This window comes from Melanerpes formicivorus, unplaced genomic scaffold, assembly GCF_026170545.1.
Source record: "Melanerpes formicivorus ecotype bairdi unplaced genomic scaffold, bMelFor1.0.p_v2 SCAF_111, whole genome shotgun sequence".
In the NCBI taxonomy this organism is placed as follows: Eukaryota; Metazoa; Chordata; class Aves; order Piciformes; family Picidae; genus Melanerpes; species Melanerpes formicivorus.
The window spans coordinates 1,028,100-1,054,447 of NW_027142463.1; the positions used below are offsets into that span (position 1 = coordinate 1,028,100).

A 26,348-nucleotide genomic window follows, 5' to 3' on the forward strand; every position below is an offset into this window, starting at 1 on the left:
ATGAGCCCTTGTGAGGGACTGTCTAGTGCCCATACTACTGACTACTCCTTGTGCCTTTGGTCAAGTCAGCTTTGTTGTTCAGCAGTGGTTGCACATTTAGAAGTACTCATTATGTGAGGTGGGGCAGAATCTGGAAGGCCTGAACAGCAGAGATTAGTCAGGGTTAGAGCTTCCATGTCTGTGTGAGCTTAAGGAATGTTGCCCAGTTGCTTAGGGATGTGAATAAAGATAGTAAAGCAGGAAAGAGCAGGAGCATGAAATCTGTCATTTCCAAAGAGTTAATTGTAGCTTTCACTTCTTTATAACCTGTGCAAGATTTTCCAGGAGAGTCTGGAGAAGAGAAGGCTCTGAGGAGACCTAATTGTGGCTTTTCGGTATCTGAAGGGGCCTACAAGAAAGCTGGGGAGGGACTTTGAGGGTGTCAGGAAGTGATAGGACTGGGGGGAATGGAACAAAACTAGAAATGGGTAGATTCAGATTGGATGTTAGGAAGGAGTTCTTCCCCATGAGGGTGGTGAGAGCCTGGCACAGGTTGCCCAGGGAGGTGGTGGAAGCCTCATCCCTGGAGGTGTTTGCAGCCAGGCTGGATGTGGCTGTGAGCAGCCTGCTGTGGTGTGAGGTGTCCCTGGCTGTGGCAGGGGGGTTGGAACTGGCTGATCCTTGATGTCCCTTCCAACAACTGTATGACACAACTCTAGAATAAATTAGCAGGGCTGGATGACCAGAGCTGTTGTCTCAGGGGCACTCAGCTCTTCCAGTTCTCTGTGAGCACGGGGGAAAGGGAGGCACTAGTGTGGAAGTACCATGTCTTTTGCACAAGGAACCACTCTGCACAGCAGCTGCCTGTCTTTGTATTACAAATGACAATTTCTGAGTAATGTGTTAAGTGATTGTTATTCCAAGCATCCTCCCAGAAAGAAGCTATAGAGTTTTCATGTACAGAATATCTTAAGGTATGTCTGATTTATAATATGTCCAATATAATGTGTGTATATAAACATATAGACTACTTTAGATAGCTAATGCCTTTCTATATGCATTGTACACACACACATAATGCAATGTGCTCTTGTGGCCAAGAAGGCCAATGGTATCCTGGGTTGTATGAGAAGGGGTGTGCTTAGTAGGTTGAGAGAGGTTCTCCTCTCTCTCTACTCTGCCCTGGTGAGGCCACATCTGGAATATTGGCTCCAGTTCTGGGCCCCTCAGTTCAAGAAGGACCTCAGGGAACTGCTTGAGAGAGTCCAGTGCAGAGCCCCAAAAGTGATGAAGGGAGTGGAACATCTTCCTTATGAGGAGAGACTGAGGGAGCTGAGGGCTCTGTAGCTGGGAGAAGCGGAGCCTGAGGGGTGACCTCATTCATGTTGATAAATATGTAAAGGGTGAATGCCAGGCTCTGCTTGGGGGTGCCTGCTGACTGGACAAGGGCCAATGGGTGGAAGTTGAGGCACAGGAAGTTCCATGGAAACAGGAGGAAGAATTATTTCACTGTGAATGTGTCAGAACAGTGGAGCAGGCTGCCCAGGGCAGGCTGTGGAGTTTCTCTCTCTGGAGATATTCAAGACCTGCCTGGATCAGTTCCTGTGTGACCTGCTCTAGGTGGTCCTGCGCTGGCAGGGGATGATCTTTCGAGGTCCCTTCCAGCCCCTGACATTCTGTGATTCTGTGATATCTTCTCTGTGCACATGTGTAATATGTCTATATAGAGAGTTGATATTTTCCTGATGAATTAGGTAGGTAGAGCTAGAGCTTTTTGCAGCAAATGACTGAATTAATAACATATGGAGAAAGATTTCATATAGCTGAATGCTTTTGTGTGGCTGTGGCTGAATTATTTAGATGTGGAAATAATCAATGGTTGAATTAAGCAAGAGCTCTGATACATATTGGAAAGCCTCCATCATCTGTCAGATGTTTTACAACTATGGTGAATCAGTTTGAATCAGTAACACAAACATTTGTCAAGCGAGGTCACACCACAGCCCACACAGCACAGAAAACACAAACTGCACTTGTGGAATATTTGAAACTATGAGTGGATGGTAGATGGCACATGGCGAAGAGGAGAAGAGGAAGCTGGTGAAGAGTGGGCTCAAGGGAGACCTTATTGCTGTCTACAGCTCCCTGAAGGGTGGTGATAGCCAGGAAGGGGTTGGGCTCTTCTCCCAGGCAGCCAGCACCAGAACAAGAGGACACAGTCTCAAGCTGTGCCAGGGGAAGTTTAGGCTCGCAGTGAGGAGAAAGTTCTTCACTGAGAGAGTTGTTGGCCATTGGAATGTGCTGCCCAGGGAGGTGGTGGAGTCCCCATCCCTGGAGGTGTTCAAGAGGGGATTGGATGTGGCACTTGAAGCTATGGTTTAGTAGCCATGAGGTGTTGGGTGACAGGTTGGACTTGATGATCTTTGAGGTCTTTTCCAACCTTGCTGATCCTATGAGCCTGTGGAAAGCCCTGTGAGGATAGCCTTTCCTCTGGGGAAGGTAAAAGGAAAGCTCTTGGGTGCTTCAGAAATACCTTTCCATTTTTGTTACTGCATTAACAAATACAGCTGTAAAGGTTTGTGAGTACCAAAAGAATTGTTTGGGGTTGTTCAGATGTTGAACTACAGTCAGGGTGTTTGATGCCCATTGTAAACTTGCCTGGAAGCTGTCCTGGACCAATATTGAAGGGAACTGGAGTGACTTTTCATTTAAGCTGTTCACTAGAAAAACCATTGCTGTGGAAGGGTTTTGGGGGGAAACTTCAAACAGGAAATCATTCTAAGTGTGAGGCTAGGCCTGCTCCAGGGTCTGTCTTGCCTTTCTCTCTGCATATGGTAAGTGTTGAAGAGCTGGTACCCCAATGGGCAGTGCACCATTGCTTGGGGAAGCATCGAGCAGTGTTTGTTTCAGAAAGGAAAATCCATTGCCAGAGCAGTGGTTGGCTTTATTTGTAGGCTCCTCTTATGCTACTCTACCGGACCTGTGTGGCTAATGCACTGAAGCAAACTCACTGATTTCCAAGTGGAACTGAGAGAAGCATTTGGCACAGGGGGTTTGGGGGTTTTATTTATTTGTTAATGGGGATGAAATGATTCCCAGATATTTGCTTAGTATTCTTCTGGAGGTGGGGAGATTCAGGCTAGATGTGAGGAGGAGGTTCTTCCCCATGAGAGTGGTGAGACCCTGGAATGTGTTGTCCAGGGAGGTGGTCGAGGCCCCGTCCCTGGGGGTGTTTAAGGCCAGGCTGGATGAGGCTCTGTCCAGCCTGATCTAGTGTGGGGTGTCCCTGCCCGTGGCAGGGGGGTTGGAACTAGATGATCCTTGTGGTCCCTTCCAACCCTGAATGAAACTAATATCACACATTGGCTTGGACAGGAGCACACTGCATTGGGTTAGGAACTGGCTGGAGGGCCAAGCCCAGAGAGTGGTGGTGAATGGTGCCGCAGCCAGCTGGCAGCCAGGCACCAGTGGTGTGCCCCAGGGATCAGTGCTGGGCCCTGTGCTCTTTAACATCTTCATTGATGATCTGGATGAGGGGATGGAGTCAGTCATCAGCATATTTGCAGATGGCACCAAGCTGGGGGCAGGAGTTGATCTGCTGGAGGGTAGAGAGGCTCTGCAGAGGGACCTGGACAGGCTGGACAGATGGGCAGAGGCCAAGGGCAGGAGACTGAACACATCCAAGTGCCAGGTTCTGCACATTGGCCACAACAACCCCAGGCAGAGCTACAGGCTGGGGTCAGAGTGGCTGAGAGCAGCCAGGCAGAGAGGGACCTGGGGGTGCTGGAGTGGACCATACTTATGTAAGTTTTCACATTACCTCTGCTGGTGTTGAAGGCATGCACTTCATGAGGAGGCTGCATCCTCTAAGGGGCAAAGGCTGGAAAATCCTGATCATAGAATCATAGAATTGTTAGGGTTGGAAGGGACCTCAAGGATCATCCAGTTCTAACACCCCTGCCATGGGCAGGGACATCTCACACTAGAGCAGGTTGCTCAGAGCCACATCCAGCCTGGCCTTAAAAACTTCCAGGGACAGGGATTCTACCCCCTCCCTGGGCAACCTGTTCCAGTGTCTCACCACCCTCAGGAGGAAGAACTTCTTCCTAACATCCAATCTGAATCCAGCCATTTCTGGTTTTGTTCCATTCCCCCTGACAGCCTGAAAAGTTCCTCCCCAGCTTTCTAGTAGGCCCCCTTCAGACCCTGGACTGATGCCCTTCTTGAGGGTGCCCTGCATTACTAGAACAGCCTAGTCTCGGAGGTAGCCTCCAACGTATTTTGGCCTATCTTACACAAGAGTACAACTTGGTCTGAGCTCAAAGCTCAGGAGCATCTTGGCACAAACCTGTGTTGTCTTTGCCCTCAGATATTTTGTTACTCGCCAAGCTGATGCATCCATAGTTCTGTGGGTGGTGGGTGTGAGCCTCCATGGAGAGTGTGCTGCTAGCTAACACTGATTAAGCATGTAGGGCAGCACGTTGGCACACTGGTTAAAATTGAACACACCTAGCGAACTAAAACCATGCCTAATGTGGTGTTGTTAAACAATAGCAATCCAAGAGACACTCCTGTGCTCACTAAAGCACAGGCATTCAGGTTAGCAGTTTGGAGACCTGCTTGTGAAGTGAAACAAAGGTTAAAGATTGGCCTCAAGATACATTTCTTTGTCATTTAACTTTAGCTTCAGCTTGGTTACAGTAATCTCTACAGAAGGCAGCAAGTTCTGCTATATTATTTTCTTTTCTAGCAATTTACCCTGCCCTCATTCTCTTAAATTATGTAACCTATATTTGAGTCTAACAACCAGTTCCCTGCTCTATTACTCGCTGGGGAGCGATTTTGCATTAGAAAGGGGATGATTGAGATGACCTCTGAAGTCTTTTCCACTGCCTCTTTCTGTAGGTGGTGCTGTAATATTTGAGCTTTCCTCTTCTGTAACCCTTTGACTTTTACAGAAAAGCAGTCACAGCGTTTGTTGGCCATGCAGAAGTGCCCTGCTTTGAAGTCATTAACCCAAAGTGCTGTTTCCTGCACTTCAGAACTGAAGAGCATATTAGTGCCTTTTGCATTCAAGTCAAGAGGATCTTGTAGGGAAGTGTGATATGGTTCCTGTTCCATAGCTGGGATGAGTAAGTGGGAGAGGCAGAGATCTTTATTTTGTTACTGTCTTGACAAGGCTGTAACCTTCAAACGTGTCTTTCTAATTCTGCTTTTTGATTGCAAGGAAAGAAGACCAAGCTGCTTGAGTAATCCATTCTAGGTGTGTCCTGTGTTCATAGACCTACACAGAGTGCTTCACAGCTGCTGTTTCCAACGGCAGGAAAAATGTGTCCAAAGTTGTCAGAAGGTATCAGACTAGATGGCAAATGTAAATGTAAAGAGGAATTCTGTACTCTAGCTTGCAAAAGAAAGAGACTATATGTGGGAGAGAATTGACTTGGAAATAAGAAAAGCTGCAATGATATTCAGTGGTGAGTGGGTTCAAAAGTCTGTTGCTGTTCCCTCTTTGTTAATAGCTTTCAATGTGAACTATTCACGTGCCTGAGGGTTGTTGCTGCTGGTTTCTGTGCAGATGATTCCTGGTTGACTCTGTTTTAGCATCTCATTCTAGTTTTTGTCCCATAATCTAAGTAAAACCTGCTGTTGTGTTCTGCTGTTGGGCTTTTTAATTGCTTGTGTCCTTTTTCCTACAGCAGCAGTAGCAGAAGCCAACCGAGACAGGTTTCTGCAGCACAGAGCTGGGCAAACAAGAGCAAGCACAGAGATACAAAATGAAAGATGGAAGTACTAACCTTTTCTGTCAGCCAGCCTCCCCAGCTCTCAGCTCACCTCAGCTTGTGTCCTGTCACTTGTTTATGAGTAAATAGGGCCTTAGTTCACTAAGTAAGGTAGAAATGGAGGTTAGGAAGAAGTTCTACACAGAGAGAGTGATTGCCCTTTGGAATGGGCTGCCTGGGGAGGTGGTGGAGTCACCATCACTGGAGGTGTTCAGGAGGAGACTGGATAGGGTGCTTGGTGCCATGGGTTAGTTGATTAGGTGGTGTTGAATGATAGGTTGGACACAATGATCTTGAAGGTCTCTTCCAACCTGGTCTATCCCTATTCTATTCTATTCTATTCTATTCCATTCTAACAGGACACGTGTCCATGCCTTCCCACCCTGCTGCTCACCCTTTCACCCACTGTTATAATTGTGTAAACTCATTCAGATGGATGAGTTTACCCATTGAGCAGTGGAATAGTGTAGCTATCCATATGGCAGTGTGGTCCTTCACATGGGCAGAAAGAGAGGTTTTATTAATTGCTTTCAGCATCCTTTATTCTTGGTTGGTTGTTTTTTTGTTGGGGTTTTTCTGTGGTGTTTTTTGTTGTTTTGGTTTTGTTTGGTGGTGGTGTTTGGTGTTTGCTTGGTTCTGTTGGTGTTTGTTTGGTTGGTTTTATTTTTCCTCACCCTCTGGTACTGGGAGCCTGGGCAATTCATAGACATTCTAAAAGACTGTGTCACGGTCCAGAGAGGGAAAGAGCCTCAGATCTTTTGAACATTCCTGTGTTATGAAATTAGAGGCAAAGCGAGGCCAAAATATCAACAGCCATGAGGCTATTCATTAACAGAATAATGTGGAAAGATCAGAAGGGGAGAGAGAGAGAGAGAGGAGAGAGAGAGAAGAGGGAGAGGGAAGAGGAAAGGAATTATATTACCACCTCCCATCCCCCAAGCCAGTTTGGGTCTGTGGAGGAAGCTGCTGCCTTGTTGGCTGTGCTGTCCTCGCTGTTCTGTTCTGTTCTGGTCTATTCTATTCTATTCTATTCTATTCTATTCTATTCTATTCTATTCTATTCTTTTCTATTCTATTCTATTCTATTCCTGTGTTATGAAATTAGAGGCACGAACGAGGCCGAAATATTAACAGCCCTTGAGGCTATTCATTAACAGAATAAAGTGGACAGAACAGGATAAGGGAAAGAGAGAGGGAAAAAGTAGAGAGAGAGGGAGAGAGAAGTGGAAAGGAACGATATTACCACACCCCTCACCCCCCAAGACAGATTGGGTCTGTGGAGGAAGGCTGCTGCTGCTTTGGCATGGAGGAGATGTCATCTTTGTTGGCTGTTCTGTCATGCGCTGGAGGAGGGGAGGGAGAGATCCCAAAGCCCAAGTCCTTCTCTTCAGCTCCATGAGTTGCAGCAGGTGGAACTTAGGACACACAGGGAGGGTTCCTCCTGGTCTGCTGCTCCAGGCTGCATGGTGATGTCTTTTCTCCTGTGTGTCTCCTTTTCTCTCCTGGTGTTTGCTTCGTTTTTCTTCAGAGCAGGCCTTGCCCAGGTGTTTCCCTTCTTCTGAGCCAGCATTGCTCAGGTCTTTTATACAGCTTTTTAGGCATGTGTTCAGGTGGTGAATCCATTGTCCTTGTCATCATCCTTCCTTTCCAGGGTAGCTGATTGGTAGAGATGATCTTCTCTATGCAATTCCAGAGAGTGGTTGTCCAGTGGTGTCTGCCCAGTACACATCAGCTATTGTCTGGGCAAGGGGCAAAGGCGAGTTTATCTTTGTTGACTCACATCAAGAGAGACAAGATTTAGTCTCTTGCAGACTGGTGCTGTTGCTTCTATCACTTATGCTTCCTCCTAGTGAGCACATAAAATAATGTTTTGTTCATTGTTGCAGGGACAAGAATTGAGTCTTTATTTTCTAAGTACTGGACAGTTTGCAAGTAGCTAGTGGAAGCCAGAGAATATTGCTGCTTCTGTCCCGTGCAGGGATGTTAGAAATGAATGGCAGGAAATGTTTCAAGTGTTACTTAATTAGATCTGCACCATGTACCCTGCTAATGTGATCAAATATGGACTTCATCTCCCTTTTATGTTTCTGTAAGGAAAGGAGCTTCATCTTGGAATTGCAGTTGAGGAAGGCATGGATGGGAGACGTGGAGGTCATCCAGGCAGCAGCAAGTCAAACAGTGCAACTCCCATTCATGCTCAGACAGATGCTCATGAGCCTCTGCCAACTCAAAATACTGATTTTACATAGGTTACTACATCCCAGGGACTAATCAATGGATGTGGTGGAAGAGGAAGGGAAGAGGATGGTGCTCTGTCTGTTAGAGGTGAGGTGACACATAGTGCTGGACCAAGCAATATTCAGGTAGTTCTTTTTCTTTTATTACTGGGGATTGAAAACATGGATTTTGCCACAGAAAGTGGAAGAAAAGTCAATACTTGGATTAAGAGAATAAAGGCTAATTACTCCTCTCTGAATAGTCCCTTTTCCCATGTAGGTGAAGGAGTTGAGTACCAAATGATATTTCACAGAAGCACAAAATAGTAGGGGTTGGCAGGGACCCTGACTGCTAACATAAGCACACCTAGCTCAGGTACCACAGGAACATGTCCACACTGGGTTTGAAAGTCTCTGGCTAAGGATACTCTACAACCTCTCTGAGCAGCCTGTTCCAGCCCTTCATCACCCTCAAAGTTTAGAAGTTTTTCTTGGAAGTTCAAGTGAAACCTCCTGTGGCTTAGTTTGTACCTGTTGGCCCTTGTTCTATCACTTGCTACCATGGAGAAGAGCCCAGCCTTGTCCTCATGACCTCCAGCCTTTAGGTATTTATATACACTGCTAAGATCCCCTTTCAGTCATCCTGTTTCAGGCTAAGGAGCCCGAGGTCTCTCAGCCTCTCCTTGGCCCCCCATTGAACTCTCTCAATAGTTACCTGTCTCTCTTGAGCTGAGGAGTACTGGACATAATACTTCCAGGTGTGGCCTCACTAGGGCAGAGCAGAGGGGGAGGAGAACCTCTAATGGTCACCTTTGAGAATATACAATCCCCTTTGAAGGTGCCAGTGGTCCAATAAAATGAAGTTCTTTAAAGGCTTCTCTTGCTCTCTGAGAAGATGCTGCTTGCAAAACAAATCCTTGCCCCCACTTGCCACATTTCTTACCAAAGTCACATATAGAAATGCCTTCTTGACCTAGAAGGAGATGTTTTCCTTCCTGTGCTAGGGGCAGTACAAGCAAACAGAAGCCCAGAGCCATGAATAATGTTTTGCTTTTAGACTTTTCTCTTGACCAAAGTGCTGCCAGTGCAAGAAAAGAGGCACCTGTACATTGTTACCTCTCACATGTGTCTGTCGGTGTGATAAGCCTATCTCAGCCTCTGCCCGTAGGAAGAAGTTGTGGGCTATGGGAATCTCTTTGTCTTTCAGGGATGTACACCTAGCTGTTGTGATTTGAAGGGTAATTTAACAAATGTGACTCTTGCTTGTCACAGAAAGGCAAATAAAACTCAAGCCCATACCAGCACCTGGTTTTCTATCTGATAGTTTCAAAGGAGTGGACTCTGAGCTTGAATGTTTGAGGTTGACAGTGCTTTGTAATTTCTCAGGATGGCCTGCAGTCTACAGGTAAAAAGCAAGGGTTATTGAAATACCAACTCGGCATCCCAGCCAGTCTTGCCCAGTCAGTGGGAAGCCCATGAAGGGGAAGAGTGCCTTGGCTGTCAGAAAATAAACAGTGCCCTCTAGTGTTAGTTGACATCAGAGGGATCCACCAGGAGCATTCTCTGTTGTGTAGGTACCTGCCCTAAGCCTGTTTCACAGCCAATGATGCAGCTTCGTGTGATGAAAAGTAGTAAAAAAGAACTCCAGGAGCATCACTTCCCACTTCTGACATCGCTGGTAGAAGTGCAGTCATTAATAGGTAGATACAGACAGCCCTGACCTGTTTCCTCTGCTCTAACCTTGAATTCTATGAGTGTGCTGTGTGTCCAGCCTGTACCTGACCTGGGGAAGGATGGGAGATGTGTGGCACTGCCAGAGACTTGTAGTGGTAAAGTTACTGCTGACAACTGGGAATCCTGTAAGGCCTTGGGAGCATTTTGCCAAGTGTCCCAGGGAGGTGGTGGAGTCCTCATCCCTGGAGGTGTTCAAGAGGGGATTGGATGTGGCACTTGGTGCCATGGTCTAGTCATGAGGTCTGTGGTGCCAGGTTGCACTGGATGATCCTGGAGGTCTCTTCCAACCTTGGTGACACTGTGATGCTGGAATGCACATTTTGTCTAGGTAGATTGCGGCGTCCTGGTAGCAGATGTCAGAGATGAGATGACTTACCTGGACTGCTACTCCTCATAAGGGCTGTCAGACCAGCTCAAGTGTTTGCCATGTGTGTTGTTGTCTTCTTGCCACTGCTGTTGCCAAACTTGATGCTTGCAGTGATTACTGATTCTTCAGCTCTAACGACAGGCTCCTTTTTGAGCTGCGGTTACTCTGTCCTCTGCTGCAGGCAGGGAGGGAGAGCATTGTTTGTACTGATTGCCAAGGATGATGTTATGCTCTGTGAAAAAGAGCAAGACAAATGCCTGTCATTGTTCCTCTGAGACAGACCAAAACTCTGCACACACCAATGAAGGCAGCCAGGGTTTTGTGTCATGACAATGGTTTGTTAGGACATCACCCCAGGCTGAGATGATGATTGGTCTGTAAGACCAAGACTAACAGATGGCATTTGTTAGGACATTGATATTTATGTAGCAAGTTGCCAGTACTTTAAGAATTGGTGCCTCTCTTAATTAAGATGATAATATACTGCCTTGTTCAGAGAGAGTCTGCTTGCAGTGATGTTGGTGAATTATGAATAGAAGGAAATTAATAGTAACAAATGCCAGATGGGGGTGTCGTTCAAAGGGGAATATTTTGTGTAACATGGCATTGTAAAGTTGAGAGACTGGGTCTCAAAAAAACCTTTATTATTCTTTAAGCTGTCCTTACAAAATCACTCTCTATCCTGCCAAGAAATGTAGTTTCACATGCCAGTGCATTTTTAAGTGAGAGTAACTAAAGTATGCCTCTAAGTTTATGACTCAAAGTGAGGTCTGCTCCTCCAGTGTTTGGTCAGGAATATCTAAACAGTGCAAGGAAGGAGTCAATTTAAAGCAACAATAGTTTTGCCAGTCCTACACGTTCTGCCTTTGAAATCAGAGGCAATTAGAGATTAGCACAACTGCTCTCGAAGGTTACCAAAAAAAGACTAAGCTTCACACTGTGATGTTTCCTTTGGCTGAAGGTGAGTGCAGGGAATAAGAAAGGTGATACAGGGAATGAGAAACATTGTTTTCTACAAGTAAACATTGCCTTCTTTGACTGAAGCTACTGAGTTAAAAATGCTTTTAATCTTCAAGTGCTGGGCCTTTTTTTGTAACTTCCTGAGAGAGGGAAACAGGATTTAATTTACTTTTGTAGGGCAAAGTCGTAATTAAAAGAGAAATAAAAGTAAGCAATAATGCTTTGGGGCTTGATAGTTATTTATTTCATAATGACATTCCCACACCACAGATATTCCAGGTGTGGTGTCATAACCTGCTGTTCACTGGCCTTTCATGATGATCATAGAAGCATAGAATTAATAAGGTTGGAAAAGACCTCAAAGATCACCAAGTCCAACCTATCACCACAGACCTCATGAGTAACTGAACCATGGCTCCAAGTGCCACATCCAATCCCCTCTTGAACACCTCCAGGGATGGGGACTCCACCACCTCCCTGGGCAGCACATCCCAATGACGAATGACTCTCTCAGTGAAGAACTTTCTCCTCACCTCCAGCCTAAATTTCCCCTGGCACAGTTTGAGACTGCGTCCTCTTGTTCTGGTGCTGGTTGCCTGGGAGAAGAGACCAACCCCCTCCTGGCTACAGCCTCCCTTCAGGGAGCTGTAGACAGCAAGAAGGTCTCCCCTGAGCCTCCTCTTCTCCAGGCTAAGCAACCCCAGCTCCCTCAGCCTCTCCTCACAGGGCTGTGCTCCAGACCCCTCCCCAGCTTTGTTGCCCTTCTCTGGACATGTTCAAGAGTCTCAATGTCCTTCTTAAACTGAGGAGCCCAGAGCTGGACACAGGACTCAAGGTGTGGCCTGAGCAGTGCTGAGCACAGGGCAGAAGGACTTCCCTGCTCCTGCTGGCCGCATTATTTCTGATCCAGGCCAGGATGCCATTGGCCTTCTTGGCCCCCTGGGCACACTGCTCTGTGGGTAAGGCAAAGTACATCATGGGTGTTGACAGTGAAGGTTTGAGTTCTCTTTGTAATTATTCTCAGACTGTATTAGTATTTAAAAATAAATAAATTAGCAGTGTGAAAGTGCTGCATGGAGTCTTTATTAGCTGTGCCAAATGCAGGAGCCAGGAAGACCTGAAGAGCACACTTCCAGCTCCATCCAGGCATGCTCAAGTCACTTCCAAATCTGGAATAACAAACTTGAGAAGTACAGCCCAAGACTGCTTCTAAAGGCACAAACATTGTGTCAGGGTTCAAAATGGCAGCAGAGGAGCTGCTTTCATCTGCTTTATTTCCTATGAGTATGCATTAGTAGGCAAATAAATGAAGTAATATACTTCAGTACTGGATGGTGAAAAAAAGGCTTCAGCTTCATTTATAAAAAGATCAAGATCAGTTTTCATGAGAGTAAAACACTGGTTTGAATTATGCTTAGAACAGACTGGCTGACGATTTCTGGTATTCATGTTCTTTGCTCTTGCAGGAAGGATTTAACAACAGAAAGATGAGAACATGAGAAACTGTCTAGAGGGAATGCAGTCAGTGGTGGGGCTCAGTGGCCCTGGCTTTGATAACAAAAGCTAAGAGTGAATCTTTTTGAGACTGCTCTGTGACTTTCAATAAACCTTACTTTGCCTTTGTTTGAGCTCCTAAAGGGTGGCACTGATCTGTGCTCTCCTCGAGTTTTGAATTCTGAAGCACTTCAGTCTTTGCACCATGCAAAAAAAGCATGAAGGGAATTTGGGCATCTGGGCATTTTGCAGACACTCCTTAGAGCACTGGTTCCCACTGGCCATGTGGAAGGCATGTGAATTCACCTGGGAGATGCCATCTGAAATTATGGGCAGCTAAACCCTGGTTTTCCTTCTGCTTGTGAATTGAATCAGTCCTGGGTGCATGGAAACCAAAGCTGCTTCTTTAACAGCGGCTTGCTGATGGGTATTGGGGGCTGAGGCTCTTCCACTCCAACTCTTTTCAAATCTGTAGCACTTTTTTTTGCCATGTTGTCAGTTTTATTTATTCTGAACTTACTCTTGTCTGTTTCTGTTTGTCTTGTTTTGTTCCAGAGAAGCTTTACAACTCCAGTGGACGGGAGCTGAGACGAGCGCTTTTCTCCTTGAAACAGATCTTTCAGGTGAACACAGAGTGCCTGTCCAGTCTGACATTTCTGGTCTTGGTTTATTATTCTTTTTAGTGTGGAGAGTAATTTGCTGTTTCTGCAAAGGAGAATGTTGAGACTCCATCTGTAAAGTGCAATTAACCATTTGCTTCTTAGGGTCTCTTTAAAAAGCCTCCACCTGCTTCTTCAGTCTGTCAGACTGCACAACCAGCAGGACCAGATGTAATGACAGTTAATGGTTGGAACCTGCCAGCAAAGTAAAGAAGCAAACAGACCCTAAGATGAAAACTTGCTGCTCTTTAGACAGTGGCATAGCTGGGACAAGTAACGGAGTGAAGCTGGAGGTGGGGAGATTCAGGCTGGAGGTGAGAAGGAAGTTCTTCCCCATGAGGTGGTGGAGTCACTATCACTGGAGGTGTTCAGGAAGAGACTGGATGAGGCACTTGAAGCCATGGCTTAGTTGATCAGATGGTGCTGGGTGTTAGGTAGGATTGATGATCTTGAAGGTCTTTTCCAACCTGGTTAATTCTATTCCACAAAGCATAGTTTCAAAACGTGCTGATTGCACCATTTGAAACTGTGATATATCAAAATAATGAAGCTATAAAGCGTCTTTCAGGTCTGTTGAAACCTCTAATCCTGATTCAATGTGCTTTTCAAGGTCCTGGAAACTATTTTTAATCAATCAGTGCATGAGGGTCTCTGGAAATCAGACCTCAGTCAGAGGTCAGTTTCCATTTAGTTTAGTTTCCTTTTCTGCACCAAGTGATGTTGGAGAAGCGCAGGACATCTCCAGCTGTTGGTCCTGAGGAGCCTGGGTGGCTGTTGTGAGTTGTTATCAGAATATCAAGCAACACAGCAACAAAATTCTTCTCCAAAACTCTCTCCTGTTGTCAAGAAATTCATTAATCATGGAACAACTGAGCTTTGTGTAAAAGCTCAGGAAGAACAGCTATGCAGGGGCCCTGGAAACATTAACTAGAAGATGTTTGGACATGCACAATCTTATCAGTGAGTGAAATCAAATGTCACACATTTCAGCTCCTAAGTAGTCATCAATCATCCTTCATAGAGCAGGAGGAGTGTTCTGTGTTTGCTTCATTGGCCTCAAGGAAGGAGGGGTGTCCTCCCCCTCTTGCAGGCAGGAATGACAATGTCTCCTCAGGATCTGAAGCAGTGAGGCACTTGATTCAGAGGCTGCTGTGATCACTTGGGAGGCAGGCTGCCATCTCTCCCCTTCAAGAGTCCTATTGAAAGGGTTCTTGATTAAGTCAAGAAAAAGAGAGAGCCTTCATTTCCTTGTCCAATTGAATTTGCAGTAGTTCCACTTAGCACTTCACCTGTTTTATCCTGGTGTAGGAAGGAGATGTCTCATTACTCTTGAGAGATTATACATAAAATAAATAAGCCACACTGTCACAATCAGTTTCTCAATTGCATTGGCAAATACAGTGTCTTCTTCATGCCCCAGCTGACATCTAAACAGTTCCTAAGAGACTAAAATGTCAGCTATTGCCACCACTAAAACCTTGTGAAGCCACCATTCACCGTTGTGAAGTGAAGTCCCCCACAGCAAACTCCTGGCCAAGCTGTCAGCCCCTGGCTGGGACAGCAGCTCTCTGAGCTGGGTTAGGAACTGGCTGGAGGCTGAGCCCAGAGAGTGGTGGTGAATGGTGCCACAGCCAGCTGGCAGCCAGGCACCAGTGGTGTGCCCCAGGGAGCAGTGCTGGGCCCCAGCCTGTTCAGTATCTTTAATGATGATCTGGATAAGGGGATTGAGTCCATCATCAGTAGATTTCCATATGACACCAAGCTGGGGGCAGGAGTTGATCTGTTGGAGGGTAGGAGAGGGACCTTGCCAGGCTGGGCAGATGGGCAGAGGCCAAGGGCATGAGACTGGACACATCGAAGTGCTGTGTTCTACACATTGGCCACAACAACCCCATGCAGAGCTACAGGCTGGGGTCAGACCAGCTGGAGAGCAGCCAGGTAGAGAGGGACCTGGGGGTAATGGTTGATAGTAGGTTGAACATGAGCCAGCAGTGTGCCCAGGTGGCCAAGAATGCCAATGGCATCCTGGCCTGCATCAGGAACAGTGTGGCCAGCAGGAGCAGGGAAGTCATTCTGTGCTGTGCTTAGCAATGGTTAGGCCACACCTTGAGTCCTGTGTCCAGTTCTGGGCTCCTCAGTTTAGGAAAGTTGTTGAGCTGCTGGAAGGTGTCCAGAGAAGGGCAAGAAAGCTGGGGAGGGGTCTGGAGTACAGCCCTGTGAGGAGAGGCTGAGGGAGCTGGGGTTGCTTACCTGCAGAAGAGGAGGCTCAGAGGAGACCTTCTTGCTCTCTGCAACTCCCTGCAGGGAGGTTGTAGCCAGGTGGGGGTTGGGCTCTTCTCCCAGGCACCCAGCACCAGAACAAGAGGACACAGTCTCAAACTGCACCAGGGCTTGTTGATAGGAAGAAGTTCTTCATAGAGAGAGAGACTGGCCATTTGTATATGCTGCCCAGGGAGGTGGTGGAGTCATCATCACAGGTGTTTGGGAAGAGACTGGATGGGGTGCTTGGTGCCATGGTTTAGCTGATTAGATGGTGTTGGGTGATAGGTTGGACTGGATGATCTCGAAGGTCTTTTCCAACCTGGTTAATTCTATCCTATTCTATTCTATTCTTCACTCTCTAATTTGTGTGAATCTTTGAATTGAAGCAGGAAGCCTTGTTTTGTCTGGAGCCTATCTGCTGTAGCCCCCTCAGGAATGCAGTGTAATGCGTGGCTGGGTTTTGCTCGGCTGCCCAGCTGCGGTGCAGAGCATCCCTGGCAGTGTCTGCTCTAGGTTATTTTTCTAGTAACTTTGCAATTCAGCTCTTATGTCTGGGAGGCAAAAAAGGGTGAAGTGATCTATCTTCTGTCTTCCTAAGTTGCAAAGGATCAGTTGCATCAGTTCAATGGCAGCAAAAGTCTTCAGTTTCAGTGTTGTTTTCAAAGGGAAGGAGAAAATCCTCCAGGAAATAATTTGGAGTCAGCTTGGAAGTAGAGAGGTAAAGAATTTTCTTTAAACAATATATATATGTAACAATAACACAAAGGATAAGGAGCAAGGATGGATGGGAGAAAAAACTAAGAATACAAAACCAGTCTCTTTGAAGAGGTGTGGAGGTAGCAGGGAGCAGGATCAGGCCTGACCACATGGCAGAGAAGCAGGGAGCCACCAGCAGTCCCTGTCCAGGCAAAGGCAGGGCCCAAGAGGGCTAATGGCCTCAGTGTCCTCCTTTATATGGCCTTGCTGGGCAGGGAGGGGGAGTGGAACAGACTAAACTCAGTTTCCCAGGGGGAAAGCCCCCTGGAGGGAGGACAGTGCTCTCACAAGCCCTCCCCCCCTGCTTTCAGGATGGGTGTAACCCAGCACATGTTCATGCTGAAAAAGTAGTAGTGGTTATTTCCCACGTCCTTTCTTTCAACCTGTTTCAAAAAATTCAGTTCCTCCTCCTTCAAAGACTGAAAGCTTTGGGGTTTTGCTGTGTGCAACCCAAACAGGTAGTTTTCAAAAATTTGAACAAATGAAAACAATCAAAAGGTGTCTGAATCTCTTCCAGGTGAGAGTATCTCCCATGGGCCTCAAACCTGAAGGCATCTGGGTCAGGGCAATCCAAAACACCGATACAGGCTGGGCAGGGACTGGCTTGAGAGCAGCCCTGAAGAAAAGGCCTGGGGGGTGCTGGTGGAGGAGAAGCTCAGCAGGAGCCAGCAGGGAGCACTTGCAGCCCAGAGAGCCAACCAGAGCCTGGGCTGCAGCAAGAGAAGCACAGCCAGCAGGTCAAGGGAGGTGAATCTCCCCCTCCACTGTGCTCTGGTGAGACCCCACCTGGAGTACTGCCTCCAGTTCTGGAGCCCCTATGACAAGAGGGATCTGGAGGTGCTGGAAGGCGTCCAGAGAAGGGCCACGAGGATGATCAGAGGGCTGGAGCTGCTCTGCTATGAGGACAGACTGAGAGAGTTAGGGCTGGAGAGGAGAAGGCTCTGAGGAGACCTTATTGTGGCCTTCCAAGATTGGAAGGGGGGCTACAGAAAAGCTGGGGAGGAAGTTTTTAGGGTGTCAGAGAGTGATAGGGCTGGGGGGAATGGAAGAAAAAAACTAGAAATGGGTAGATTGAGATTGGATGTTAGGAAGAAGTTGTTCCCCATGAGGGTGGTGAGAGACTGGCACAGGTTGCCCAGGGAGGTGGTGGAAGCCTCTTCCCAGGGAGGGGTTTACGGCCAGGCTGGATGTGGCTCTGGGCAACCTGCTGCAGTGTGAGGTGTCCCTGGCTGTGGCAGGGGGGTTGGAACTGGCTGAGCCTTGAGGTCCCTTCCAACCCTGACAATTCTGTGATTCTGTCTGTAAGGCAAGTGCACATTTATTTTATGGCATTAAGTACCAGGTATGTGTTCACATGTTTCAGTGGGTTAAGCAATGGAGCTATTAAAGCATGGATTTTTTCAACTATCCCAAAGCAGTTGCAGGAAGGTACACAGTGTAAAATGTATCCCTGTGTAGAGGTGGTGTGAAATAATCAGCACTGCAGCTTCTCAGCTGTGCTAATGGGGAACACCAGCAAATGAGGCATTTGTTTTGCTGGCATTTTTAGCACAATGCCAAACAAGTTCTTGAGAAACAACAGATCATTTGTGTTGTGGACTTGAGAGTGTTTTAGAAGGAGAGACTCCAGGGGATTCATGGCTGTAGATTGAACACTTTTTGTTGAGTTTCTGTCTCTTTTTGTTGGTGCCAAGGTAGAGCTCCATAAGCACAACAGTGTTGCCTTTGATCTGGTTTTGTCTCGGAAAGAGAGAAATTTGGGGGTTTAATACTTCTGTGATGTGGGGTTACCATTAGCTGGCACAGATCTGCTTTAAAGGCTGGGAAAAACATTGCTAATATTTGATGATTGCTGCTTGTGCAACTGACTGGTGTCAAGGACATGCAATGGAATTGATGCTCCAGGGTGAATTTTCATTGTGATCATCATTAGCAGCCAAACTTTGCATTGCAGGTTGCTGAAAGGAAGGGGGATGGTCACTCCTCTCATGCATGTTGTAAAATGTTGCTCCATGTAAATAGAGGAGAGAAGAGGAAACAAGGGAACCGTGTGGAAACACTGATGTCTTTCTATTCCACTGTGTCACGCCTGAATATGTGCAGTCCTGTACACAGGTGTGCACGTCATGGGTGGGGAAAGGGTGAAGGCTGGGGCAGAGATCATGCAGAGTAGCGCAGAGGAATGCAGGGGAAGGCTTGGAGGGCAGAGTAGTGGAAGCTGTGACAGAGGTGGTACAGACAGTGCAGTAGCTCTAGTGCAATTGCCATCGACAGAGCCTGTAAGGGGAAGGAGCTTCCACGGAGGGACAAAGGGGTTGCTAGGTCCTCATCAGGCCTTTGCTGCTAAAATGCCTCTGCCACTGCCTCAGTTGCCTCTACTAGCTAACTTCAGTTGTGGGCCACCCCAGTCCAGGGCACTCCTGTCCTCGAGGAATTGTTCTTCTAGGTATGCTGAGGGGAGTGTGGGCAAAGGAAGACAGCAAGTGAACTTGCACAGCATTCTTGTCTTGGGATGTGTTCTGAGCTGCCATTTATCAGGAAGTAAAAGCACTTGTCTGAGAGGGGTGGGCTTTTTGTGACAGAAGATTCTCCTACTACCACCCCTGAGAGCTGTGTTTGGATTACCTTCTGAAAGCAGTGTTCTGACTCAAAGTAGAGCTGAGATTTCATGGTTAAATACAAGGCTTATCTGGTCCATACATAGCATTGTCTTGTAGCTGCTTAAGTAATTTAGGTTGAAATAGCAAAACAGTCTTGGGGGACTTGTAGGAATGAAGTTTATGTGTGTATGTGTGTAAATATGTGCATGTGTGTGTGTCTGGAATCATTTCTTTCCCTATGTATTTGCAGTAGATGACTTGGCTTCTAAAATGAACTGAAATACGCAGTGATGATTGAGTTAGATAGCATCAGGCACTTCTGGATAGGCAATCTAGTACTTTAGTTATATCAATAACTATGGATTCCAAAGGATGGAACTGTAGTTTAAAGGGAGGGAAAGTTACTATAAATTATGTCTTGGCAGTACATGCTCCTTCAATCACTTCCTGACTATGTTTACTCAGTTTTCAAGCCAAATTGAGCTTTTAGAACTGCAAACAGTGCAAGCCCATTTGATCCATCAAATGCAACCTGTTGCTTTAGCCAGTGAGAAAGTTGGACTCCAGAAATTATCTGGGATTTCTGTTTCTAATAGAGCTTGGCATAACTCTTTTATTACCACTTCATTGTAGTCTTGTCAATGGGAGCAACAATTTTGCTGGTTACTTTAGCAGATGTGATACATAGTGGGGAAGGCTATCCCAGAGGAGAGGAGAGGAGAGGAGAGGGAGAAAGAGAAAGAGAGAAAGAGAATTAACCAGGTTGGAAAAGACCTTTGAGATCATCAAGTCCAACCTATCACCCAACACTATGTAATCAACTCAACCATGGCACCAAGTGCCTCATCCAGTCTCCTAAACACCTCCAGTGATGGTGACTCCACCACCTCCCTGAGCAGCACATTCCAAGGGCCAATCTCTCTGGGAAGAACTTCTTCCTGTCAACCAGCCTGAACCTCCCCTGGCACAGCTTGAGACTGTGTCCTCTTGTTCTGGTGCTGTGTGCCTGGGAGATGAGCCCAACCCCCACCTGACTACAACCTCTCTTCAGGGAGTTGTAGACAGTAGTAAGGTCTCCTCTGAGCCTCCTCTTCTCCAGGTGCCAGGGCCTTTGAAATCCATGTGGGAACAGGAGGGACGCGACACGGATATGATGCATAAGTCGTTCATCTGTATGAACTCTCAGCTCTACTTTTCTGTGGCATACTGGCACTATTCTGGAGCATGATTGGCTGCTCTGCATCCTCACCAGCTGGCCATGTGCCCTCTTGATCAATCTGCTTGGTTGTTGACATTGCACAGATCAAATCACAGTCCCCGATTCACATCCCCTGTTGTTACAATGTCTCCCTGCTGCTAGCGTTGCCAAGGCTGTTCATCAGGACAGCAGTTCAGGCTCTCTCACAAGGCTATCATCATGCACATTCTGAACAAAGCTGTCATGGTGCACAGTCTAAATTAGCTGCTTATGTCATTCTAAGTGAGCTGCCTATGGTAATGCTTCAAGACAGACCAGGCCCCAGCATCCAGGCTAAGCAACCCCAGCTCCCTCAGCCTCTCCTCACAGGGCTGTGCTCCAGACCCCTCCCCAGCCTTGTTGCCCTTCTCTGGACACCTTCCAGCAACTCAACATCTTTCCTCAACTGAGAGGCCCAGAAGTGGACACAGGACTCAAGGTGTGGCCTAACCAGTGCTGAGCACAGGGCAGAATGACCTCCCTGCTCCTGCTGGCCACACTGTTGCTGATGCAGGCCAGGATGCCATTGGTCTTCTTGGCCACCTGGGCACACTGCTGGCTCATGTTCAGCCTGATATTGACAGGTACCCCCAGAAGTGAAGGCAGGTAGCAATATTTCAGAATCTTGTGGAGCCTTTATGCTGTGTATTTCTAATGTAGGCTCTGTGGTCACAGAGGTAGGCAAGTGAAAGGAGGGATGAGAGAAAATGACTGGCAATTTTCCACTCCTACTTGGGCAGAGCATTGTTTCATCACTTGACATCATATGGGAAAGCTGTAGACATGAAGGTGATAGCATTGCATTCTGTGGTGCCTCATTGGTGCTGCTGCCCAGGGCAGTCAGGTTAGGAACAGCCTGTGGAGGTGTTTGGAGGTTTTTGGTGTATGCAGAGGTTCACCAGAGCCAGAGAAACTATTGGGAAAGAAGATCAATGGATTCCTATTCTCCTGGCACTGTTAGGAGCAGGTAGGGTGGAATAAGGACCTCTCCATCATCGCTGCTATTGCTAACAGAAATGTGGGGTTTGTCATTCTGCTTTCATTTGCTTAATAACAGGGAAGGCTTTTCAAGAGTATTGAGCAGCAGTCCTGCATTTACTTTCGTGTGGGGGAGCACCAGATCCGTTGTCACTTGCAGTCGATGCCAGCCAAAGCCTGCAGTTGTGTGTGCTTTGCTCTTTGACCTGCTTCCTCCTTCCTCCCTTTCCTCACCAGTCAGCTGCTGTCACTCTGCTGCTAATTTACATTCTTCAATGAATGAAGCCTAATCCCCAACCCTTAATCCTCCTAAAACCAGCTGAACTTCGTGATCCTATCTTGACTTTGCAGGACAGTTTCATTTTTTTTGCCTCCTTTCCTTTCTGAAAAGAGTCATCCTCATTCACATGTTGGGAGGGACTTGTTGTGAGTGTCATGGCATTTTTTCCCTTACTCCCCCTCCCCCCTGCCACATTGACCATAATATGCAGGGATTCAATTTCAGTTCTGTCTCCTTGTTATGCAGCTTGTATTCCTGGCAAAGGAATCTCTGGAAGAGGGGTTTCCAAGGAGACCTTGTTCCAGTCTAGTAAGGTAGAATGGGGACAGTGCACTTTACCAGCATACTATTTGATACGTGGACTTAGCAAGGAAGAGAGACTTCCCAGCTTCCCCTTTTTAAAAGTAGTGATTTTTATTCCTGGAGCCAGGCAGTAGGAATAGAACAGAACAGAACAGAATAGGAATAGAATAGAATAGGAATGGAATAGAATAGAATAGAATAGAATAGAATAGAATAGAATAGAATAGAATAGAATAGACCAGACCAGACCAGACCAGACCAGGTTGGAAGAGACCTTCAAGATCGTGTCCAGCCTATCATCCAACAGCACCTAATCAACTAACCCATGGCACCAAGCCCCCCATCAAGTCTCCTCCTGAACACCTCCACTGATGGTGACTCCACCACCTCCCCAGGCAGCCCATTCCAATGGGCAATCACTCTCTCTGTGTAAAACTTCCTCCTGACTTCCAGCCTAAACCTTCCTGGCGCAGCCTGAGACTGTGTCCTCTTGTTCTGGTGCTGGTTGTCTGGGAGAAGAGACCAACCTCTGCCTGTCTACAACCTCCCTTCAGGTAGTTATAGAGAGCAATAAGGTCTCCCCTGAGTCTCCTCTTCTCCAGGCTAAGCAACCCCAGCTCCCTCAGCCTCTCCTCACAGGCCTGTGCTCCAAACCCCTCATCAACTTTGTTGCCCTTCTCTGGACTCATTCCAGCAAGTCAACCTCCTTCCTAAACTGAGGGGCCCAAAACTGGACACAGGACTCAAGGTGTGGCCTAACCAGTGCAGTGTACAGGTTCACAATGACCTCCCAACTCCAAAAGGCCCAGTAGCTGAATGACCCATGCCATTTCTGCCTATAAGACTCTATTGCCATGCTGTCAGCATATTCTGTTCTATTCTATTGTCCCACAAGCTCAGGCAGCACAGGAGGATGGTCCACCTCTTTCAGTCCAGTAAGGTTTGCTTTTCTCCTCTGAATACTACACTGCATAGTGAATTCTCCCAGGCAACCAGCACCTGAACAAGAGGTCACAGTCTCGAGGAGGTGGTGGAGTCACCATCATTGGAGGTGTTCAGGAGAAGACTTGATAGGGTGCTTGGTGCCATGGGTTAGTTGTTTGGGTGGTGTTGGATGATAGGTTGGACATGATGATCTTGAAGGTCTCTTCCAACCTGGTCTATTCTATTCCATTCCATTCCATTCCATTCCATTCCATTCCATTCCATTCCATTCCATTCCATTCCATTCCATTCCATTCCATTCCATTCCATTCTTTATTCAAACTGTGTCAGGGGAAGTTTAAGCTGGAGGTGAAGAGAAAGTTCTTCCCAGAAAGAGTCATTCACCATTGGAATGTGCTGCCCAGGGAGGTGGTGGAGTCCCCATCCCTGGAGGTGTTCAAAAAAAGGATTGGATGTGGCACTTGGAGCCATGGTTTAGTTGTCAGGAGGTGTTAGGTATTAGGTAATAGGTTGGACTTGATGATCTGTGAGGCCTTTTCCAACCTGGTTGATTCTATGATTCTCTGAATTGGCAATATTTGTCTTCTCTTTTGCCTATACTGCATTCATGTGTCACATTATGATGAACTCATGGATGCAGGATGTCTTTGTGTAATTACTGGCTTTGTTCTGCAGACCGAATTAGAGATGGCCCAAGAAGCAAAGCTTAGAATCCAACGGCATGAGATTGAACACATCCACGTGCCAGGTTCTGTACATTGGCCACAACAACCCCAGGCAGTGCTACAGGCTGGGGTCAGAGTGGCTGAGAGCTGCCAGGCAGAGAGGGACCTGGGGGTGCTGGTTGATGGTAGGCTGAACATGAGCCTGCAGTGTGCCCAGGCAGCCAGGAGGGCCAATGGCATCCTGGCCTGCATCAAGAACAGTGTGGCCAGCAGGAGCAGGGAGGTCATTGTGCCCCTGTACACTGCACTGGTTAGGCCACACCTCGAGTCCTGTGTCCAGTTCTGGGCCCCTCAGTTTAGGAAGGAGGTTGACTTGCTGGAACGAGTCCAGAGAAGAGCAACAAAGTTGGTGAGGGGTTTGGAACACAGCCCTGTGAGGAGAGGCTGAGGGAGCTGGGGTTGCTTAGCCTGGAGAAGAGGAGACTCAGGGGTGACCTTATCACTCTCTACAACTACCTGAAGGGAGGTTGTAGACAGGCAGAGGTTGGTCTCTTGTCCCAGGCAGCCAGCAGCAGAACAAGAGGACACAGTCTCAGGCTGCACCAGGGGAGGTTTAGGTTGGATGTTAGGAAGAAGTTCTACACAGAGAGAGTGATTGCCCATTGGAATGGGCTGCCTGGGGAGGTGGTGGAGTCACCATCCCTGGAGGTGTTCAGGAGGAGACTTGATGGGGTGCTTGGTGCCATGGGTTAGCTGTTTGGGTGGGTTGGATTGGTTGATGGGTTGGACACGATGATCTTGAAGGTCTCCTCCAACCTGGTTTGGTTTATTCTAATAAAGGTTTATTCTAATAAAGGTTTAAATCTCTCTTAATAGAGTTGTTGTAGAGTGACAGAGCAGAGATGGAAGCTCTTCCTCAGAGGGTGAAGTGTGCCAACTGTTGGAGGTCATTGTGGGTGCAATCCCCTCCTACAAGCCTTTAGGCAAAGCTTAGCAAGGAGATTCTTGTGGCTGTGGCTGGTACCCGGGCTGCCGGTGTTGCTTTCACTTCTAGGCTGGCTTATTGCAACTCTTCTGTTTTGGAAAGTTTGGTCAGTAGAGAATGTGATTGCTGTCTCGCTCAGTAGTGTGTCATGTGGAGAGCACGGGCTGGGGAGTCCCGTGGCTCCTTATTTGAATAAATAAACAGTGTAAAATGTGTGGTGTTTTACTTTGTAATAGAAACAAGAGAGAATTGTGCAGCGTGTGATTAGATACAGGAATGCTCAGGCAAACAATGGAATAGCTTATGGAAGAAAAAAAATGTCTCCTTAGTGAAAATATCATAGACAAGCATCTTGTTAGGATCATCTGTGTTGGTGACAGGGACAGTGGCATTGAGTGCACCCTCAGCAGGTTTGCTGATGACACCAAGCTGTGTGGTGCAGCAGACAGCTGGAGGGAAGGGATCCATCCAGAGGGACCTGGACAGGCTGGAGAGGTGAGCCCATGACAACCTCATGAGGTTCAACAAGACCAAGTGCAAGGTCCTGGAGCTGGGTCAGGGCAATCCCAGGCACCGATATAGGCTGGGCAGGGACTGGCTTGTGAGCAGCCCTGAAGAAAAGGCCTGGGGGGTGCTGGTGGAGGAGAAGCTCAACAGGAGCCAGCAGTGAGCACTTGCAGCCCAGAGAGCCAACCAGAGCCTGGGCTGCAGCAAGAGAAGCACAGCCAGCAGGTTGAGGGAGGTGAATCTCCCCCTCCACTGTGCTCTGGTGAGACCCCACCTGGAGTACTGCCTCCAGTTCTGGAACCTATGGGATGGAGACTGGAGTCAATACAGCTGATGAATATGATCTAGTGTTGTTCCTTTAGTGCTTCAGTGCGGTTTGATTACCCTGCAAGCGCAGCACAGAGCGGACACAGAGCTGGCAGCTGGTAGGAGGTGTGCAGCAGAGTGCGCATCAAGAAAACCGTTACAGGTTATATAAACTCGGGGGGCATTGCTGGCATGGCTTCACTGGCTCCTCACGAGTGACCACACACTGTGCTGCTATTGATTATTGGCTAAACTAGCAATGACACGCGAGGTGGTTGATGCAGGTGTGCGTCCTGTTACTCCAAGGTAACTCTCTGTGTCTATAGCTAGCAGTGCCCTGCTGTGGTTACACGCTGCAGGCACAGACTGTCCTGCTACACGGCCAGCCGCTCCCGCACCCGTGCTGGGCACAGCCTACCACCATGGCAGGCTCTAGGCCTGCACTGCCAGATTGCTCACACTGCTCCTTGCCACCATTACCACAGGAGCCCCTAGTACAGGAAGGATCTGGAGGTGCTGGAGCATGTCCAGAGAAGGGCCAGGAGGATGAGCAGAGGGCTGGAGCTGCTCTGCTGTGAGGACAGACTGAGAGAGTTGGGGCTGTTCAGTCTGGAGAAGAGAAGGCTCTGAGGAGACCTCATTGTGGCCTTCCAAGATTGGAAGGGGGCTACAAGAAAGCTGGGGAGGGACTTTTTAGGGTGTCAGGGAGGGATAGGACTGGGGGGGAATGGAAAAAACTAGAAATGGGTAGATTGAGATTGGATGTTAGGAAGACGTTTTTCCCCAGGAGGGTGGTGAGAGCCTGGCACAGGTTGCTCAGGGAGGTGGTGGAAGCCTCATGCCTGGAGGTGTTTGCAGCCAGGCTGGATGTGGCTGTGAGCAACCTGCTGTGGTGTGAGGTGTCCCTGGCCATGGCAGGGGGGTTGGAACTGGCTGAGCCTTGAGGTCCCTTCCAGCCCTGACGATTCTGTGATTCCTTGGAAAGGCAGTGCCCTGCCCAGCTGTTAGCCACGTAAGAGAGAAAAATGTGTGTGCTTACCCAAGTGTTCAGTTTGTAATCCAGCTTCCCCAAGCACAGGAAATGGAGCTTCCAGCAGTGCTTGGTAGCTTAAAAAGAAAAAAGAAACCCCCCCTTGAAAAGCTCTCTTCCAAACCCTCAATTCTTACTTGGAAGCAAAGCCACTTTCTTGTGGTGTAAAAATTTTTGTGCTTTGGGTAAAAGTTTTCAACCATCCAGCCTGCAGAAATAGCTGGCTTCAGACAGATTTATCTTATCAGTATAAACACTTCACTTTGCCCATGCAAGCTGCACATCAGAGGAGCTGGATTCTTGCA

General features: G+C 47.6%; 1 protein-coding gene across 1 annotated transcript in view; it reads left to right on the forward strand.

Moving 5' to 3' along the window:
- The window catches only part of FHOD3 (formin homology 2 domain containing 3), a 326,323-nt gene that overhangs the window by 112,256 nt on the left and 187,719 nt on the right, over positions 1-26,348 (forward strand). Inside the window, 1 exon segment of the mRNA XM_068166897.1 lies at positions 13,086-13,153. Within this exon segment, the coding sequence (XP_068022998.1) occupies positions 13,086-13,153 (68 nt within the window).